This window comes from Rousettus aegyptiacus, unplaced genomic scaffold (genome assembly GCF_014176215.1).
Source record: "Rousettus aegyptiacus isolate mRouAeg1 unplaced genomic scaffold, mRouAeg1.p scaffold_m13_p_9, whole genome shotgun sequence".
NCBI classification, from domain to species: Eukaryota; Metazoa; Chordata; class Mammalia; order Chiroptera; family Pteropodidae; genus Rousettus; species Rousettus aegyptiacus.
The window spans coordinates 81,902,318-81,923,592 of NW_023416312.1; the positions used below are offsets into that span (position 1 = coordinate 81,902,318).

At 42.7% G+C, this 21,275-nt stretch overlaps 1 protein-coding gene across 3 annotated transcripts in view; it reads left to right on the top strand.

Moving 5' to 3' along the window:
- Window positions 1-4,151, top strand: part of OCRL (OCRL inositol polyphosphate-5-phosphatase) — a 55,405-nt gene extending 51,254 nt beyond the window's left edge. For all 3 annotated transcript variants that reach the window (XM_016152756.2, XM_036226800.1, XM_016152755.2), the window contains 3 exons: window positions 400-527; window positions 1,272-1,383; window positions 1,573-4,151. In XM_016152756.2, the coding sequence (XP_016008242.2) occupies window positions 400-527; window positions 1,272-1,383; window positions 1,573-1,697 (365 nt within the window). In that variant the 3' untranslated portion in view covers window positions 1,698-4,151. The remainder of the gene's footprint in view (window positions 1-399; window positions 528-1,271; window positions 1,384-1,572) is intronic.
- Window positions 4,152-21,275: the final 17,124 nt, after the last annotated feature.

A 21,275-nucleotide genomic window follows, 5' to 3' on the forward strand; every position in this document is an offset into this window, starting at 1 on the left:
AAGTAACTTTTAATAAGCATAGAACATAGGACCCACAGCACTCGTACTGTTCTGTTTCAAGCCACTGATCAGGCCACCATGTGTCCTGTCACTTAGGAAAGGAAGGAGGATGGGAACGATCAGCAACTACTTTCTAGGACTAATGTAGTGTGGACTGTCATTCTGCAGGCTATATTCCCTTGACTCTCAAGTTGGGCCAAACCTTCCAAGAGTATGATCAGTTCTGTAACAACTCAGCTGCAACATACCTTGGCCAGTAAAATAGCAAACCCTGATTAGGATCACTGTGCCAGGAATAAGAGGCTGGAAACCTTCACTGAGGGAGTTTGAGGGGAGCAAATCAGGTGTCTGTGTGCCTTTTTCTTCAGAGTTTCTTTCCCTTGACTTAAGTCAATCCAGCTGGCAGTAATCACTCTGTGGCTGAGGCACTGCTCATTTTCCTGGAAGCCCTGCCAGAGCCAGTTATCTGTTATGAGCTGTATCAGCGGTGCCTCGACTCAGCTCAGGATCCCCGGGTCTGCCGTCAGGTGAGTTTTATTGTTCTGAGGATGTGTTTGGGGCAGGTTCCCCCACAGAGAAATCATTGATTTTACAAAGCCAGATGGTTCAGCCAGCTATGTGGCAGAATGGGTCTGGATCTGTTTTTCGTGGCAGCACACCAACACTGGGAGGTGGGACCCATAAATTTTAGGTTGTATTATTTCCTATTTTGTACCTTCTTCCAGTTTGTCTATTAAGTAGGGTGATAACCTCTACCCTGCAGTAATATCGCTAAAGCTGATCACACATGGAATTCTGGCTGACATTACTTGTGAACCTTTCTTCTTTTTGTCTTCTTGGTGTTACAATAGCCAAAATACCTCTGAATCAGACTAGTATTGGGAGATACTCCCATCCAAGCAAAATGACATTTCAGCGAAAATTATTCAGCTTGGCAGATGCCATAGGTATCTCACATTTTCCCATTATAGGGAGATGGGAAAAGACCATATTAACACTGACCTGCTTGTGAGGTAGGGTGTGTGTATGAATGTATGATGATGGCATGGCCTGGTCATTGAGTGGACAGGGGCCAAACAGTATGACTGTTCTGACCTGGAAGTTATCATTTGGCTGGTACTGTGTTGGTCATAAGTAAATCAAAGAGGGCTGGGACAGATGAATGGGATCCTGTAAGGGTTGGATTATAAACTACTTATATGGCAGCTATAAGCTCTTCTAACTCCCGTTTTCTACCTCTTCTCACTGCCTACCCCTTTTTTAAAAAATAGGTGATTTCCCAGCTTCCAAGATGCCATAGAAATGTCTTCCGTTACTTGATGTCATTCCTTCGAGAACTCTTAAAATTCTCTGAATACAACAATGTCAATGCCAACATGATCGGTAAGAGTACTTCTTAAATGGCCACAGTGGCTGCTGGTTGGGACAATCTGAATGGTGTACACAGTGTATTCTGTCCTTAATATGTAGGCAAAGGACAGTCACTTCCTTCCCACTGCCCTCATTCCTTAGCCTCTTGCTTAGATCATCTCTAATAAGGGGTTTCCCTCCTTTTCTTTCCTTGCCCTCTAGCTACTCTCTTTACAAGTCTTCTCCTAAGGCCTCCACCCAACCTGATGGCAAGACAGACTTCGAGTGACCGCCAGCGTGCTATCCAATTCCTTCTGGGTTTCTTGCTTGGGAGCGATGAAGACTAATAAGTCTTTTTCTTTTAAGTACTCTCCAAGATTCTGAAGGTGGAATATCTTAGATACCAAGAATTTCAGAATTATTTGCAAAGTCATGCCACATGATGGGTTTACTGCAGAATTCTGAGGCTGTTGGCATGAAAAAGTTGTTTCTGATGCGAAAGGAAGAGAATTTCCTAGTCCCTCCCTTACCGTATCCTACACAGAAAAATACCTTTAGACTTACGTTGCCAAGCCAAAGTTATTATATTTTGGTGTGTTTTGTGTTTTCTCTTTATAAAACGAAGAGGTCTGTATTTACACTTCTTTATCTAAGGATGTGTTTGTTGCCTCCTGCCCAGCTGTCATGGTTGTCCTTCGCACCTTAGGCCTAGATTATGAGATGTTCCTGTTCTAGGCCTATAAACACTACTTGTAGCTCAGATTTATGTGTAGTCCTTCCTCTAAAGCACTTTTGCCCCCCCCCTTCACCATGCCACCTCTTTGCACTCCACTTCACTAGTATTATCACATTGAAGGAAGTCTGAATAAGGCTAGTGACTCCTTGGGTGTCCCAACAGTGAGGTGAGAGCATCTACATGTGGTTATTACATGCATTTGTGCATTTCTACTACAATGGTGTCTATATGTTTCTGTAACTTTGGCCTTTTCATAGATCTATACTGGATGGAACCATATTCTCTTGTCTTAGACCACATCTAGTAGTAGAACCTTAGGGACTATTAGAGATGACATCCCATTGATGTGAGAGAATCACAGTCAGAATGGAAGTGCTTTGAGTATTTCAGGAGTGAAAATATTCATGTTTGACAGGTCCTGCTTCCTACCATCCCTTTGTTTTATTCAAATTTTACATGAGAACTAATTCTGGGTGTCTGTGGGACCTGTCCCCTACTTAGAAATCCACCTCTGGAGCAACACTTGTACCACAGTCAGAAAGCAAGTCTGCACCTCAAGCAGGCCTTTCTAGAGCTACTGCTGCTTTCTCCAGTAAGGAAATACTGAAGATAACCCTTGGAACCCTCTTCGGTCTCCTGAAGTACAAGGGGGCGGGTGTCACCGCTCCCTCATCAAGGCCGACTGGGCTCAACAACCAGCTCCCTTTGGCTCCCAGACACTTTATCCAGTGCTGTGTAAGAGAGACTGTGCAGTGGGACCAGCCAGGCATCTTTCTCTCACCCAAGAAAACCCTCTGTGGGGCAGCCCTTTTTTTAAATTAGTCTATGTTAGTTGGCAAACCAGCCACCAGCCACTGACTGCAGAACTGCCTGGTGCAATTGGCTTCCTCCTGGTTTTCCTTCTTTAAAACCACCCTCAGTCCACTCATGCTTGCCTCTTACCATTAAATCCAAAGATCCTAAAGGACAGGTGCTGCATCTGGTCTTGGACCTTGATTCCCAACTCTTCTAGTATATTGGAGGAGAGAGCCAGGAAAAATCCCACAGCTGAATGTTTCTCCAGTTCCCCCATCACTTATAAGTTGAATTCTTTGAAGGAAGAAAAGATACATATCCTGCAATAGACTGATTAAACCCTTTCCTGACTGGGAGTTATGGAACTAGGAGTCAAGTTACTGGTGCCAAATAGTTGTACAATGGAAGATGGTAAGCAGAACACTTTGGTCATCTCTATTAGGCCAGAAGGTGATCACCAGAGAGACAAGGCCATAACGCAAAGACAGGGCAATGCCTGTCCTGGGCCCATTTTCTAATATGTTGCCAACCTGGGATATTTCGTTAATCAAGGATGTGGTTAGTGGGGGCCATGTGCAGCATCCTAGCCCTTCATAAAGCAAATGCACTAATTCGGTTTACTACTTCGACCTTTTTTCAGCTCTGGTCCTGGGATGTACACAGGGTTGAGGGTTTTAGACAATCTAGGTAGCGGAGACAAGAAACAGAACAAACATAAGAGAGATGCCTCCCTACTGTGCCTCCTCCAGCACCTCAACCTCTAATCCCTAAGTACCTCTAATGTACTAGTACATAGCACCTCAGAAGTAAGGAGTTCATATCCAACTGGTAGAGAAGTGCTCTGTATCTATGGTTTTAGAGAAGAAACTGTTCAAACTCATGTGGTGATGTTGCATTAATGTCCCTTTCACTGTTTTCTGATTCTTGTTTTATAATTATTTGTTATATTTCCCCAGAATGTTATGGTCACTAAGCAAAGCTGCTAGTGGGATTCTGTATTTTGTGTCATCTTTTTTTATTATTTATTGCAGATTTTTCTCTGAATAAATATATGTTATGAAAAAATCAAAGTGTGATCTTGGTGAAGAACTGAGGAGGGAGACATGTCCCTGAATCCCATTTGCTGCAGTTCCCACAGCTACACGTGTACTGTCATTTCCTGTCTTAGAGGGAAATATCAAGAATTCTCACTATATTTGCTCTTGGATAGTAGAAGCAGCCACATATTTTCAGAGGCTAATAAAGAAGTCACAGTGCTTTCGGAGGCCAACCAAGGATCCTTATTTAATCCTAGATATTCAAGCAACAAAATAACAGGAGAAAGGATGTTGATTCTTAATGCACACAAATGTCACATTGGGTCAGATCCATGAGCGCTCCAGGCCCAGAAATCTGACAAACCTCAACATACATATTTTGAGAGATCCCAGTTGTCCTTGCCAACATAGCCTCAGTAGTTTCGACATGCCCCCCAAAGAGCCTGTTTTTACATAACTCATTTTGCAACTTTTTTGAAAACAAGTTTTGAACTTTTATTACCTCTTGGAATGATGAAGTCCACAAATTTAATATTTTTTTTCTCTAATACGAACTCTAGCACTTGAAGAGGGAATGCCAAACTTGATTGTGGTGCCTTTATTCCTCTGCCATCTCCATTATGGATTTGCACATTCTGATTTCATTCCCTTTAACACTGAAGAGGCCTCAGCCAAAGGTTCCTTCTCAACCAGGGCCCTCTTCCAGTTCCTTCTGACTGTGAGCTTGACCCTGATGAATGTGCTGATTCAGTGTTGTCATGAACAGTGTTTATAGCCACACCCTGAAGCCTCGGGCAGAAGAAAGCGGTTTTCGTTTTGTCATGTTATTTTTAAGTGATTTCCCCCAGTGGGTGGAGAATGATAAACAGCTGTTTTTACAGACCAGCAGGCAATGTGGCAGAGCAGCCTTAGTGACCACCTTTCCAGAGATTAGAAACTGCATCCCAGGCTGCTGCTCCAAGAGAACCGTTAAGGCTTTCCTAACTTCAGGGCAAATTGAAGACCTTGTTCTTGGTGTAGCCTAATAATCTAAAGCCACACACTGTCACAGTAGGCTCACAAAGTATTAGGGAGAGAGCCTAAGTGATGAACTAATCCAATCTCATTTTTCTGGTGGGCAAAGTCAGGCTTAGAGGGGAGAATGAGGGACTTAGGTTTGATTTGAATGATTACACCGAATATACCTTCCCCACCAAAAAAAAAAGCTGTACAAGATCTGACAAAGAACCTTCCAAGCAAAGGAAAGAGCAAATGCAGAGATCCTAAGGTAGCAAAACATCTTGCCACGTTCAGGGGACAGCCAGGCAGAACAGTGCCGTTGAGAGGGGATGTTGGATGAGAGGTGGACAGGAAGCTGCTCACTCAGGCCTTCAGAGCCTGGGAAAGGAGGCTATCTTTCATTCAATGTGCAACAGGAATCCGTAGATGACCTTACTCAAGAGTGACATGATTTATGCTTAATAATAGTAATAATAATTTTATCTCACCTTTGGCCTTGACAACTACCTTATAAAGTACTACTTTACCTCACTTTTATAGGTGAAAAACACTGAGGCTCAGAGTCTACCTAACTTGGTACTTGACTAGAGGAAGACCAGAATATGAATCCAGACCAAAATTCAGCTATTATACTTAGCCACTATCTCCCTAGCTGGAGTGGGAGTGAAGGTGGGAATGTTCCTTAAAAGTCCTTTCTCTTCTAGCTACATCCCTAGATCTCAAGTCAGCTGGATAACCTGCCAGGGGCTCAAATTCAACCTGATTTTGAACCTGACCAGCTTCTGGTATCCTCTTTTCTCCTATCACACAGGCTTGAACTCTTTGTTATTTTTGGCTCTTGACCCACTTCTCATCAGTTGCCAATTGCAATTCAACACCTGCTTTATTGAGCACCTGCTAAGTGTAGGCTACTAGGCAAGGTTCTGAAGAAAACCAAAATTAGTATGATTGGTTATCCTAAGATAAGGCATATATAATATATATTTAGAGGGAAGAAGGAAGGAAGAGGGAGGGGAGGGGCAGGGAGAAGAGGTATGATGGAACATCCATAGAAAAGGAGCCAAGGTCAGGTAATTCACTGTATCCTCTATCCCGCCACTACTTTCCACTGCCCACTTCTCACACCCCACCACCAAATTCAAACCCTCATCATCTCAGGCCTGAGGTATTCCTTTTAATCCCTTTCCAACTAATTTGTCAGCTGCCAGTACCTCTCCCTTTCAGTCTATCATACATATATCACTGCCAGACTAATCTTCCCAATGCACTGCTTTGATATCACTCCCCCCCAAAAAAGCCCTCCAGTCCCTTCACCCCCACTTACCGCAAAAGTTCCAGTTCTTCAGCCTGGCATTAAAGCCCTCCTTAGTGTCTTCATCTCAGCTCTCTGGCCAAATTTCCCACTCTTGACCTGCTCTCTACTTCCCTAAACTCATTGACAGTCTCCACTTTGGTTCAGTGTGCCAGCCACTGGGAACCCTCTAAACACTACCATGCCACCTGCCCATACTCATCAAACCCAAATGTCACCTCCAGGAAGACTGTCCTCATCGCTCTTGCCTCCCCTGAACCCCAAGAACCTTTTCTCTGTAACGCTTTTAACACACCGCACACCAAAGGGTGTTGCTACCCCTCTGGAACTAGAAGCTTTGTGAGAGTGGAAACTAATCTGGGCATAATTTGGGTTTCCTTATGATGCCTTGCAGAGAACAAATACTCAATATTTGGTTAATATTTTGTTAGTAAATAAACTATTTGGTTAATAAATAAAGATTGTCCCTCAAAACACTTAAAGACACAAGTCTGTATACAATAGGTGTTCCTGAAATGTGTATATATTTAATTATTCATACTGAGATCTATTAACTTTAGAGGCATTCACATGTGTGCGCTTGATAAGTTATATTAATGTAGTCCAAGAAGAGAATAGCTTTTAGCAGCCATTCACTACTATTTTCTATTGTTTTTTAGGCAATCGATAGCCTTGCTATATTCGCTTTTTAAAGTGATCCTCAAGGTTTCTCAAAAAATTAAAATACAACTACCATATGATCCAGCAATCCCATTTGTGGATATTTATCCAAAAGATTGAAGGCAGGGACTTGAATAGGTATTTGCACACTCATGTTCATAGCAGCATTTTCCACAAAGCCAAAATGTGGAAGCAACTCAAGTGTCCATCAAAGAATGAATGGAGAAACAAAATGTGGTATACACTGGGATATAATTCAGCCTTAAAAATGAAAGCAATTCTGACTACTACAATATGAATGAACTTTGAAGACATTATACTACATGAAATAAGCCAGCCAGTCACAAAAAGACAAATACTGTATGATTCTACTTATATGAGGCATCTAAAGTAGGAGTCAAATTCATAGACAGAGGAAATAGAATGGCTGTTGCCAGGGCCTGCGGGGAGGGGGAAATGGGAAGGGAAGTTGTTTAATGGGTGTAGAGCTTCAGTTTTGCAAGAAGAAAATGTTTTGGGGATACTTCACACTATTGAACCATACACTTTAAAATAGTTAAAGTAGTAAATTTTATGTTACTTATTTAACCATAATTCAAATTTTCTTACTGCAATTTGAAATTTAAAAAAAAAAATTAAGTGATTCTCAAAGGGCAAATTTGATCGCATCTGCTTAAAACCATTCAGTGGCTTCTTGGAGTTCTTACAAAAACCCACAGGCCTAGCAAGTCTGAGTGTCACTGATTCCAGCCTCTTCCCACAACCTACCACCCCCATTCTCTTGGCTTCAGCCAAGTGGGACGTCTGTCCTTGACTGCTTTCTGCCAAACCCCCCCCCCAACTACAGAGCCAACTCTTCTTGTGCTATGTTCTCCTCACACCTCCAGAGCATGCATCACAGTTTGTAATCTACATTCACTATTTGATGAAAACTACTCTCTCCCACCAGGTCAGGAATTCAGTAGAAGCACAGACAACGTTATTTTTTTTTTCCTTACTATAGTATCCCCGGTGCCTAGCCTAATGCCTGGGACTCAAAAATCTGTGTCATCTGCAACTCCAGTGTTGGCAAAGGTGAGCAAAAACATGCACGTCTGCTGCTTGTCAAAGGGTGAATGAGTGTGACCTTTATAGAAGCAAATTGCAATATGTGCCAAGAGCCTGGAAACATTCACAGCAGTAATTCTGCTTCTAGGAGATGATCCTAGAGGCACACAAAGGCATAAGTCCACTGAGGTTCATACCAGCATTATTCATTAGAGCAAAAACTGGAAATAATCTACATAGCCTTCAGAACCAGAAGGTGAATAAATACATAAATTTTTAAGAATAAAATATTGTGCAGCCTTTACAAATAATGTTGCTGAGGCATGGAAAAAAGCCAAGATGCAACTTTGAGTGGAAAAGCAGGATATAAGTAGGTATGGACTGAATGTCCCTAAATTTAAAAATCAGACATAAAGATAATACATGAAGATAAGACATGTAATGTATAGCATGTTGACTATAGTTAACAATACTATATTGTATATTTGAAAGTTGCTAAGAGAGTAGATTTTAAAAGATCTCAGCACAAGAACAAATGTGTAACTGTATAGTGATAGATGTTAACTAGACTTACTATGGTGATCATTTTGCAATACATATAAATATCTATCATTATGATGTGCACCTAAAACTAATATATTACAATTATAAACTAACTATATGTCAATTATATCTCAATAAAATAAATTAAAAATAATATAATAATACGAAGGCGCAAAAATGTTGGAAGTCAATGTTCTGTTCTACAAGTAGCAGTCACCCTTAGATAGTATTGCGGTAGCTCCAGAACGTCTATAAAGGAAGATTTAGAAGCCATTCAGAACGAGGCTACAGATTTGTCTTGAAACTGCAAGTTGCTTTTGCATAGGAAGCAGCTTTCCCTTAAATTGGATGTGCATTTAGAGTGACTTCGGGGATGCTGATGGAGATTATGATAAAGCCTCCAAGTCACCCTCTAGTGCCAACCTATATGATTTTTTTTTAATTTTTATATTTGTCTGGTTTTCTAAGTGTTTTACAATGAATGTGCATTACTTTTTTATTTTTTTATTTTATGTTTTTTTCTTTTTTTAATTTTTAATTAAGTTTATCAGAGTAACATTGGTTAATAAAATTATATTATTTTCAGGTGTACTTTATAATTTGACATTGGTATATAGTGTGTTTGCCCCCCAAGTCCAGTTTCCTTCAGCTACCATGTATTTGATCCCCTTTACCCACTTTGCCCTCCCCTTGCCCCTCTATATTTGACCCTCTTTACCCGATCTACCTCTCCCCTCCTCCCCCACACCATTAGTAACCACTAGTCTACAGTCTATGTCCATGAGTCTCTGTTTGTGTGTCTTCTTCCTTTGTTGCTTTTAGGTTTATATCCCACACATAAGTGATATCATGTGATTTTCAACTTTGGCTTATTTCGCTTAGCATGATTATCTCGAGGTCCATCCATGTTGTCACAAAAGGCAGTATTTCATCTCTCCTTACGGCTAATATTCCATTGTATATATGTAGCACAGCTTCTTTAGCCAATCATCTATCATAGGACACTTTGGTTTCTTTCATGTCCTGGCCACTGTGAATAATGCTACTATGAACATCAGTGTGCAAATATCTTTTTGGATATGGGTTTTCAAGTCTTTGGGGTAAATGCCCAAAAGAAGGGTTGCTGGATCATATGGTAGATCAGTCCTTAGTTTTTTGAGGAACCTCCATACGGTTTTCCATAGTGGCTATACCAATTTGCATTCCCACCAGCAGTGGAATGTGCATTACTTTTTATATCAGAAAATGGTTAAAGAAAACATTATTTCATAAAACAGATGTCTGTGTGTTGGAATGAACAGACACAGTGTCACGCTCAGGCATGTAGGTGGCTGAAGAGGGATTCACCAGTACAGGGACTTGCCCACTCCACCCCCACATCCCAGGCCTACTCTGGTCCTTGCATCTGTAGGCTATTCTCCTCTAGCTTCTGGCACATCAGACCAGCGGGCCACCAGGCAGCCTCAGGGCTCCCTGGCTGGTCAAGGTCCCATCCCGACTGTGGACCTTCTGGCTCCACTGAGCCTGATGCTGTAAGCCATGTTCAAGCACAATGCACACTTGCAAGGGCTATTTGGCACCATGGCCTCTCCTCTACCTCTAATGGTGTCCCTAGCTCCAAAAACCAAAGATTATTTACCAATTGTAGCTGTGGCCAGCAGATGGCAAAGGAGAATGACTGTTCCCTGTTATAAAAATGGTATTTAAAGCTGAACTTACTTTTCAGTTTTCATGATCATTTTAATTTTGAGAAATTAGACTATTCTTAAAATCTCTTACTTGTGGCCTAAAAAGTCAACAACAACAACCACAAAACACTTTTTCAAGACTAGATTGAAATTGTCTAAAGACCATGGAGGTTTCAGCCCTATCTTTCACTGAAAACCAGGAGGAATTAAATAACATTTTCCTCTCTTGCCTCCTTCACCATTCCTCAATGCCCCAAGTTATTTAGACACTTTAGGCAAGGGTAGAAAGGTAATTTTGCTGCTGAAAGCTGATGAATCAGATCTTCTCTGGAGAGAGGAGAGCTGGAAGGAGTGATGATGACACAGCTGCAGGAGGGAGAGGCACAGATGTGAATGGGAGGGAACCGAATGCTCCCTGGTCAGATGATTGAACAGGAAGTAGAAAGAAAGGAGATCAACAGGATTATTATGGGTTGAATTGTGTCCCCCCACCCGACACACACACAAAAAATGATATAGAGTCCTAAACTCCAGTACCTGTGAATGTGACCTTTCTTGGAAATAAGGTCATTGCACATGTAATTAGTTAAGTATGATGAGGTCATATTGGAATAGGGTAGACCTGAACTCATATGACCAGTGTTCTTATAAAAAAAAAAAACTTCCCTTATGAAAAAGGGAAGTTTGGATACAAAGACATATGCATAGGGAGAGCACCATGTGAAGAGAAAGGTAGAGATCACAGTGATGCATCTATAAGCCAAGGAATAGCAAAGCTTGACAGCAAACCACCAGAACCTAGGAGGGAGGCATGGAACAGAGAATCCCTCACAGCTCTCAGAAAGAACCAACCCTGCCAACACCTTGATCTTGAAGTTCTAGCCTCCAGGACTGTAAGATAATCAATTTGTGTTGCTTAAGCCAGTGGTCCCCAACCTTTTTGGCACCAGGGACTGGTGCTCCTATGAGAATCTAATGCCTGGTGATCTGAGGTGGAGCTGAGGCAGCGATGCTAGCACTGGGGAGCAGCTGCAAATACAAATGAAGCTTCACCCGCTTGCCCACTGTTCACCTCCTGCTGTGTGGCCAGGATCCTAACAAGCTGTGGACTGTTACTGATCCACGGCCCGGTAGTTGGGGACCCCCGGCTTAAGCCACCCAATCTCTGTTACTTGTTACAGCAGTCAACGCAAACTAGACTCTTTGGGGCAAGGATCTCAGAGGTAAATGAGAAAATGGAAGAAAATGGACAGAATTGCTTCCCCAACCCTTGCAGGACTTTATGACAAGTAGATGACTGGAGACCCTGAAAGGAAGAGAAAGAGAGAGAGCTTAAGGCACTTGAGACCCAAGCCGGTGTCTAGATCCTTACAGAAGCTCAATTTCAGACTCTAAGAAGTATTAATTATAACAACAACAAAGCACTTTACATGTATTAACTCATGTAGCCTGAGTGAGATATTAACACCTATGAGGTATTATTATTATACGGATGAGGCAAATGGTTGTATATTTCTCCAAAGTCCTGGACCCCAGAAAATAGGGGCCAGGGCCCACAGGGCTCATAGTAAAGGCTGATGGCCAAAACATGATAGAAAGCAGAATGCATGCTATACCTAGGGGATGGTTTGTTATCTCCAGGCAGATGGTACTAGCAACACCAGCAGTAGGTCAGTAATTACCACAGCCTGGGGTGTCCCCCAGCCCCCATGGCAAGTATCTTCAGTCAGAGGGCTGTATTTCCTGAACTGTGCTCCTTAGAAGACTTTTTCAATTACTCCAGACTAGCCTTGCATTCCAGCCCACAATGCCATCTGAGGCCCGATGTCTCTTAGCTCTCTGGCTTGGGGCATAGAACCCTGACTCTGGCCACAAACTCAAAGACTGGTGTGAAGGGGAAAGAATGTGGGACATTTGGCAGGTTCTTTCTGACTGGTTGTGACCTCAGAGAAGGTGGTAACACACTAGAGAGTTGGGCAGCCACCCTCTATGGTAGCCAGGCCCACTGGCTGGCTGGCAACATGCCTGCTGTGGGGAGCTCAATTGTGAGACCCACCCCATCTCTCCAATTTTATAGGTGGGGATGTCCATAGAAGGTGGGGGGTTGGGAGGAGTGTTCCTCCTTGCACTCCTGGAGTACAAGGCTAGTCTGGAGTGTACCTTTATTTTTAGGGTGGTATCTATCAAATATGGAAGACTGGGGATTTCCGAGACTCTTGACTCATTCTACCTGGAACACCCTCCTGAGTCCTGCCAAGAATGGAGACCTCAGGGCCTAGTTGTTCCATTCTTTGGATGTCATTTTGGGCCACCTCTCTACGAACAGGTCCACTGAACATATGTGTTGTTCAGATCCCTAACTGCTGAGGAGTGCCATTAGCACTCCTGATGGATGACCTCTGTGCCCTGCCAGGGGAGAGATCAGGAAAGCAAAGCTTTCCCAGTGGTCTGAAAACCAGTCTCCCATCATTCAGCCTGCAGTGTGCTCTATGACCACTGGGAGGCACTCTTGGGTCACGAGAAGCTCTGAGAAGCCAGGCCACAGTTCCAGCCAGCTTTCTGGGAATGAGAAAACCTCTAGGAAAGCCTGGGGCATTCTAAGAATGTTTGGGACATTCTTCACTAGTAACAAGGATCTATCCTAATCAGCCATGGAGACCTGGACTGGGTGCTTCATGCTACCTGTTGCAGAGTGATGCAGAGAGGCAAAGAACAGAGACCTAAAATGGCCCTAGCTTGATTCCAGGCACCAGACCTTGGCTGATTAGCTGGATTAAATAAGCAGTGGGATCAAGATACAGAACCAAGCAGATGTAAACCTGAGAGGAACAAGCAGGAGGTAGGCCAGAGCGAGGGTGGGGGTGGGGACAGGAGTCTAGATGGTCTTGGCTCTTGGGTTCAGGGGTTCTCTGGTATGTTTTAGGAAGGACCCTTGATCTCGGTGTGTATGGTGGTTGGGCTGGAGTACAGCTACAAGATCCAACACAGAGCAAACAGCCCAAACTGGAGATTGAGTATTATGTTTGACCCGTCTCTCTCGCCTTCGCTCATACATGTCATCCTCAAGTTCTTCCATTTCTATTTCCTGAATACCCTTTGAATTTTTCTACTTCTATACAATTCTATTATCCCCACCCTATGCTCCAAGCCTCTAAGATAAGGTTAACAGATAAAATTTGAGTTTCGGGTACACAAAGAACTATTTTTAGTGCATCCCAAACAATTTTGGGGATACACTTATATTAAAAATTGTTCTCTATCTGAAATTCCGTCCTGTTTATTTTTCTTTTGTTTTGTTTCTAAATCTGGCAACCCTTCCAAGAGACTCCCCAGCTTTATACCTCTACAACCAATTCTCTAGAAAGCAGCCAGAATGAACTCACAGAAATTCACATGTTGGCTCACAAGTCCCTCCGTGACCTGACCATCAGCCAGCTCTCAAATTCATCTTCCACTGTCCCTCCAAATCCACACTATGTCTCCAACATACAAAACATCCTGTAGTCCCTTAGATGTGCCCCACATGCCTTCACACACACCCACCTCTGTCCTGAAGTCCCTTCCCCCAGCCACCTAAAGAAAAAAGCCATTAAACAACCACCACCTCTTCTTGCCGAGCTCTTCCTAACATGTTCCCTGCTTACCCCAAGCCAAGCTCTCTCTCCTTGCACCACATAATGACCTGTAACAGAACACTTATTTAACTGTATCAAAATGAACTCTTTGTGTGTCTGCCTGTCTCAGTAGACCGCAGCCCCTTTCAAGGAAGAACATTAGTGTTATACATCTTTGTACCCATAGTGTACAGCACAGCTCCTGGCCCAGAGTGGGACACTCTATAAATGTGTAAGCGATGAATGAATGAATAAATGAAAATAAGTGATTCTAAATTTTCTGAAACCTAGATGGGCCACTAAGAGTGACTGAAGCGATAGAAGAGGACACCAGGGGGCAGAATAACATCAGTTTTGTTTGGCTTGTTGGGGGAGTGGTACAGAAAGCTGCACCCTGTCATTTGACTCCCCTCTCTCATTCCAAGGAGAGTTTTTGTTGGTGTTTTGTTTTGGAAGCACAAAACAGGAAAGAAACTTAAGAGACCATAAAAACCAGCCCTCTTCTTTCGAGTAGTTAAAAAAAATACTTCCATTTCCATGTAATACCCATTTTCAGGTAGTTAAAAACATTCTTCGATTTGATACAGACCAATCACAGAAAGATTAGGAGACTCACTCCGAATTACACAGCGAGTGAATAGTACAGAGAGGCTCTGCCATGTATTAGCTGTGTGACTTTGGATAAACCACTTCCCATCTCTGAACCTCAGTTTATTCAGATATTAAGTAGGGGTGATAATACCTCTCTTGAGATCTGAGTGGGTCAGATAAGATAGCATACAAGAAATGTGAGCTAGCAGAGGGCTTGGTAAGTAGAAATATATGATCAATGTTGGTAATAGCTACTGTTATTAGCAGGCATTACTAAGTGAAGGGGGGAGTTAGAGAAGTTTTCCTGGGAGGAGATTAGGTTTGAGCTTGACTTTGAAAGAGGAGAATTTGGAAGGTCAGATGGAAGAAGATGCTTGTAGGCAAGTCTTGCCAAGCATTAAAAAAAAGAGATGGTCTATGGGTGGCCAGTGAGAAGTCACAGGGAAACTGAAGTGGTGAGATGTCCCTACTGTTCCCGATGAAATTTATACCTCTTCATGGGCAGGGGAGGGCTAACCCTGGGACAAGCTCTGTGGTATGCCTCTAATTTGTGACCCACAGTAGCCTCCAGAGGCCTAGGCCTGTCGGCTCCAGTCCTCCCCTGAGAAACTGATCCTTAAGAATGTGCTTTCCTGGTTGTCAGCAGATAAATGTATGACCCTTTCCAGGAAACTGGTATGCATTTCAATGGTAGCTTTCTGGGGACAATGCCTTACCTCCCAGGGCTTCCCAACTTTTGAGAAGTTGGAGCTAGTTTATTATTATTATTATCGTTGTTATTATTATTATTTTAAACTGCAATGGGTTCCTTGAGCAATTTATACCTACATTGTTGACTGAACCCCAGGACCCAGGAAGTACACTTATCTTTTGTCTGAATACCTAGGACTCACTGGATCCACACTCAATCTTGGGGGCAAGCAGGACCAGAAGGAGAACAGCTGGTGGTGCCCATCTGCTTTTTCTCCTGCTTGGACAAACATGGCATACATGTCATTTCTATGCCACTGTGCGTTGGTCAGGATCGACTAGGTTATGCTGCAGCAACATAGAAACCTGAAAATCCCAGTGGTTGAACACAGGAAAGCCTGGGCTATCTGAAACATGTGGTTTCCCAAATCTCTATAGCAGGGAAGAGAGAGCTGGAGAAACACATGTCTTAGTTAGCTGGGGCTGCCATGACAAATACCACAGCCATGGTGACTTAAACAACATAAATTTATTTCTTCACAGTTCTGGAGGCTTAGATGGCCAAGATCAGGGTACCAGCCAATCCAATTCCTGGTGAGAGCTCTCTTCCTGGCTTGCAGAAAGTCTCCTCACTGTATCCTCACATGGCAGAGAGAGAGAGAGAGCTCTCTAGTGTCTCTTCTTATAAAGGTACCACTTCTATTATATAAGGGTCTCACTCTTATGACCTCATTTAACCTTAATTACTTACTAAATACAGCTACACTGGAGGTTAGGGCCTCAGCATATGGGTTTGGTGGTGGAGACACAATTCACCAGCTCTTACCGCCTTAGCTCAGAAATGGTGCACATTACTTCTGATGACACTCTTGGTCAGAATTAGTCACGTGGCCCAAACGTAAGTGTAAAGGAGGCTGGGATATGTAGGGGAACAAGTGGATATCTGTAGAGCAAAATCTTTGCCACACACTCTCTTATGAGCTGAGCATTGCTAAAGAAAGAAAATCTTCAGGGTCAGAACAGCTCTGAGATATAAGGTAAAAAACACACACCTGGGACTATTTGTCAGGTGAGTTCACGGAGCCATCACCTGAAACATGATTCTGAATAGGATTCTTAAGAGTGGGGTGTGGGAGAGGTAATATAGGAAACTTGTCTCAGGCTTTGAACACAAATGTTTCATCATAGATGTATCAATAGATGCTCAGGAAATTCAAATGAATTGAGCAGAGACCAGGCTTTTGACTCAATTTTTAAAAAATTATTAACACATTGAATATTTCTTCCTTCCCAAAGTTATGTTTCTCATTAAAAAAATAATTTCTCATCACATATAAATAGGAAGAAGGCTAACACAGTGCCATTAAATCTGCTCTGTGATCTGCACAACCATAGTTGATTTCTACCTTGCTGGAGAATCTGTTCTTTCAAACAGATAAACTCTGGTTCCTTTGGTTGCAAGTACAGAAAACCCACCATCTCAGCCCAGCCTCCTCATGAACTAGTTTAAAGTTTGAATTGATGAAGTCCAAAATAGAAAATCTTAGCTGTTCTAAAGTGTCCATGACCATGATGAGAATATGCATGACTGAGTGTCACATCTTCTTTCCATTCTGATAAAATGTAGGTAAATTGAGTAATATGTATTGACAGGTTGTTTTAGGGAAAAGTCTCAGCCATCTGAGATAGTGACCTTCTTCACTGTGAATTAACGATCTGCCTGCTGCTCCAACCTTACCCTTCTGCCTAAGGACCCAGGCACACTGTCATCCACTTGGTTCCAAGATACCCCAAGCACTTTGCTGCCCTGTACTTGCTGTTCCTCTACCTAAAATATTCTTCTCCAAAATCTTTGCAGTGTGCTTCCTTTTCATCTTTCAGGTCTCAGCTCAAACGCCACCATTTCATAGAGGTCTGACTACCCATATAAAGTCATAAAGTCTCCTGGCCATCCATCAGCACCTGAACTCATTATCATCACTCAATTTATTTTTCTGGTTACAATGATCAGTCTGCATCTACCTGTTTCAGTGACTTACTTATTTATGAATGGCTTGGAGGTGATTTTTCGGGGCTGGACCTACTAGACTCTGAGTTTCCCCAGGAAAAATAGGAACTGAAATCTCTATATCCTTTGTTTCTCCTACAGGATGGAGTCATGTTCAGGAATATTTGAGTTCTAAAGTAACAGGAGAGTTACCAAAGCTCTGGGTGAAAGTCACGCATGTGATTTAATTGAGCACCTACTGTGGATTAGTTTAGTGTTTACTATGTGCTAGGGCTCAAGGTAGCCATGGTCTCTGCCTGCCTTCTTGGAGCTTGTGGTTCCTGTGGAAGACACATAAATCAAGTAATTATACTACCTACCCCTAATCATCATCATCATCATCATCATCATCATCATCATCATCATCATACTGATAGCAGTAGTAATAGCTAATACTTATATTGTGCTTACACATTTTATTCTGTGCATGTGGGAAGGGGAAATATAGATACTCTCCTATAGAGGCTCACCATCTAGAAATAACAATACAAATAATAAGTGACACTTATATAGTGCTCATTATGTACTATGCATCGTTCCAAGCACCTTACATCTACTAACTCATTTAAGCCTTACAGTGGGCCCTATGAAGTAGACCGCATTATGGTTTCCATTTGTATAAACAAGGCTCAGAGAGACCAAGTAATTTGCTGAAGGTCACATAGCCAGTGAGTGTGAAATAAGCTATTATTAGTCACTAACCAGGGAATTCCCCTGTTTCTGTTGTGGTTGTTGTCGACTGACCTAGGTTGCTTAGGAAGTGCTACATCAACTCCTATTGCAGATTAGATCCTATCTGCTGATTGTCACAGTAAACAAACAATGCTCTAGGAAGCCTGTGTGTGCCCAGAGCACTGCTGAATTTTCTCATTGATTTCATATATGATTGAATAGCTTTGAACCTGAGTCAGTGAGGCCCTTCCTGAAGAGTAATTGATCTTAGCAAGGAAGTCTTCTTTGTTCTAAGTTAGGATCTCACACTGACCAATTTAATGCTATACTCCCAAATGTCATACCTCTCCTTTAGGCATGGCTGAGAATATATGACAATGCAAATATCATCATGTTTTATAAAGTGCTCAAAAATAATTGAAATCAGTGAATTCATTCAAGAAATATTTCTTGAGTGACAACTATGTGCAAAGTACTATTTTTGGTATTGGGGCTACAGCAGTGAGCAAAACAACCTAGAACCCCCTGCTTTCTTGGTCCAAAGAAGGTGATAGAGAGATAGATAACAAAGAAAATTAATAACTGAAAAATGCCATTTGATGACAAATGCTACTGGAGAAAAGGAAAGCAAAGAAGGAGACTAAGGAGAGCTGAGGATGGGTACAACTTTAAATAGGGTTGCTGGGGTAGTCTTCACTGAGAAAGTGGCTCATGAGCAAGATCTGAAGAAGGTGAGAGTGTTCCTTCTTAGCTTAGCTTGAGGCCCTTGTATATATAAGACATTGGGCCTTGGCCTGGCTTGCCAGTGCCTAAGAGGTAGATCTCTTATTTTTAACTTTGTGTGTTTAGCTGCTGTTGGCTGAAGGTTGGCATAAGCAGTTCAGACTAAGGGCACCCACTTCTCACCCTGTCAGGTCTTGGGACACTGCTGTGCTGAAATGATGCCATCCCCATGACTCTCTTGCAACTAAAGGGGCGGGTAGACAACTGCAAGAGACTCCACAAAGAGGCAACCCCGCTCCCCAGAATGTTATAAGTTCTCTGCTGAGAACCTCAGCTGATGTATGTCCTTCTGGTTTTGTATTTTTAGTATGAAGGCAGACCTGGCAGAGGCCCTCCCTTGCCCTTTAACCCCCAGCAGTCTGTGCTCTGCAGAGTCACGTCCCTGCTTAGGACTGTGATTTACACTAAAGAGATGTTTCCAAAGCCATGGATGTGTGTGTATGTGGGGTCATTTGAAGGAGAAGTTTATCTCAGATCTTCACATTTAATCAATTGGTGTCTTTTGTTTTGAGCACAGGACTAATGAGGTCATAGTTGTAGGATACAGTTTCTTTCATTCATTTGACTGTATAACATGGGGCTATGAACCTGACTCTAGCATCAGATCAACTTTACCTTGAGTATAGTAGTCCCTCCTTACTTGTGAGTGTGTGAGGGAGATGTTCCAAGACCACCAGTGGATGCCTGAAACCACGGATAGTAGTGGACCCTATGTATACTGTTTTTTTTCCTATATGTACATATCTATGATAAAATTTAATTTATAAATTAGGCACAATAAGAGATTAACAACAATTACTAATAAAATAAAGCAATTATAACAATACACTGTTATAAAAATTATGTGAATGTAGTCTCTCTCTGACATATCTGATAACTGAGACTGCTCGTAAGTGACTAATGGGTGGGTAATGTATGCAGCGTGGATATGCTGGACAAAGGGATTATTCATATCGCAGGTGGGATGGAACTGGACAGTGCAAGATTTCATCACACTACTCAGAACAGCATGCAATTTAAAACTTATGAATTGTTTACTTCTGGACTTTTCCATTTAATATTTCAGAATGCAGTTGGCTGCAGGTAACTGAAACTGTGGAAAGCAAAACTTCAGATAACGGGGCACTATTGTACTAGTCCAACCATACACTTGTTCTATGACCTCAGACAAGTCATGTTTAACCTCTCCGAGCAAACATTTTTCTCATCCATAAAACAACACTAAAAAGCAACACCTTCCTCATAAGGCTGTCAAGATTAAATGAGATAATCCTTGTAAGGTACCTAGCACAGAATCTGACACATAGCAGATGTTCCATAAATGGCAGCTGTTATTACTATTAATTAGGAAGGACTTGATGAGCATGTGCTATGTGCCAGGCATTGTGCCAGATGTGGGAGAGTTAGGAAGAGGAATTCAGAGATAAGTCAGACAAGAGCCAACTCAGCTGTGTTCCTCACCCAGCTCCCATCCATCCACCTCATCCATAAGACCTTGCAGTTGAGTGTGCAAGCCGCTGGTGTGGGTCCCACAAAGTTCAGGCCAGAGAGTGTTACTGGCTCAGTGAACCACCCACACTCCTATCCTCCACACTCCCACCACTGCTAGAATCACAACTGAGTGCAAGTTCAAGTGCACAGTGGACCAGGGCATACATTTCTAGTTGCGCATTGAACAGGGAGTGGGGAACCAGTGATGTGCAGCTTGTAACTGGGTCACTGTGTTTCTGTTTCCCCTCCTCAGCTTCTAGGCCAATGGAAATGTGTCATCACTCTCTACCTTTTCTTGGGAAGTGGCTTCCTCTTCTTTTCAGAGACTCTTCCTGTTATCTTTGTGTCCTTTTGTTTGTCATCTGCCCAACCCACTATCTCCCACTCTCCAATCACTGTTCTCAGTCACTACTAGCCACAGGGTCATTAGATCCCTCGTGGCAATGGGGAGGCTCATTGGATCATGTCAATATGTCTCACTGCCCCACAGGGCATGGCCCATTGTTGGGTGCTGTTGGGAGAGAAGGATAGGAAAGAAAAAGGGGAGAGAGGAGAGGACTTGGTCTTTGCCCTGGCTAATGGAGTATGTCATCTTCTGCAGCAGGGAGAGAGGAAACCTAAGGGACAGTCCACACAATTTCCAGTGTGAAATTGTGCAGCCTGTACTTTATGTTATGAAAGAAGAGGGAAAGAACAATGAGAGCCACAGCAGAGGAAGTGGGACTGGGGCTGGACATTAAAGGAACACAAGGATTAGGATGGAGTGGGCAGACTCAATCAACCGTCTGAGGGTTTGTAGCAGGCACCAATAGGCAGCGAGGAGTGAAGGACATGTGTATTCGGCCCAGGCAACAGATAGCATACCCAGATGGGAGCCAGAGGTGGAGGCAGAAGAAAGGCACACAGGGACCTTTGGTCAGATGATTGCAGAGGCCATGGAGTTGGTCCTTTCTCTCCAACCTTCATTCTATTCTCCTTTTAGCCTTCATTTTCTGCACCACTCCCCCTACTGTCTCTCCTTTCTTTGGATCTCTTTGTGGTCCTCCTCCCTTTCTTCTGAGTCTCGGTTACTTCACCTGCAAATTAACGGTACTCGTGCTGGAGATTGGTGGTGTCACCTCTCTTCCTTTCCATTCCAGTTCTGAAATCTGATTCAATAAGAGCTGCTGCCATGGGTTTGCTCTCCTTGTTCTTGGCTCTGCTGGCTCCTGCAAATGTAT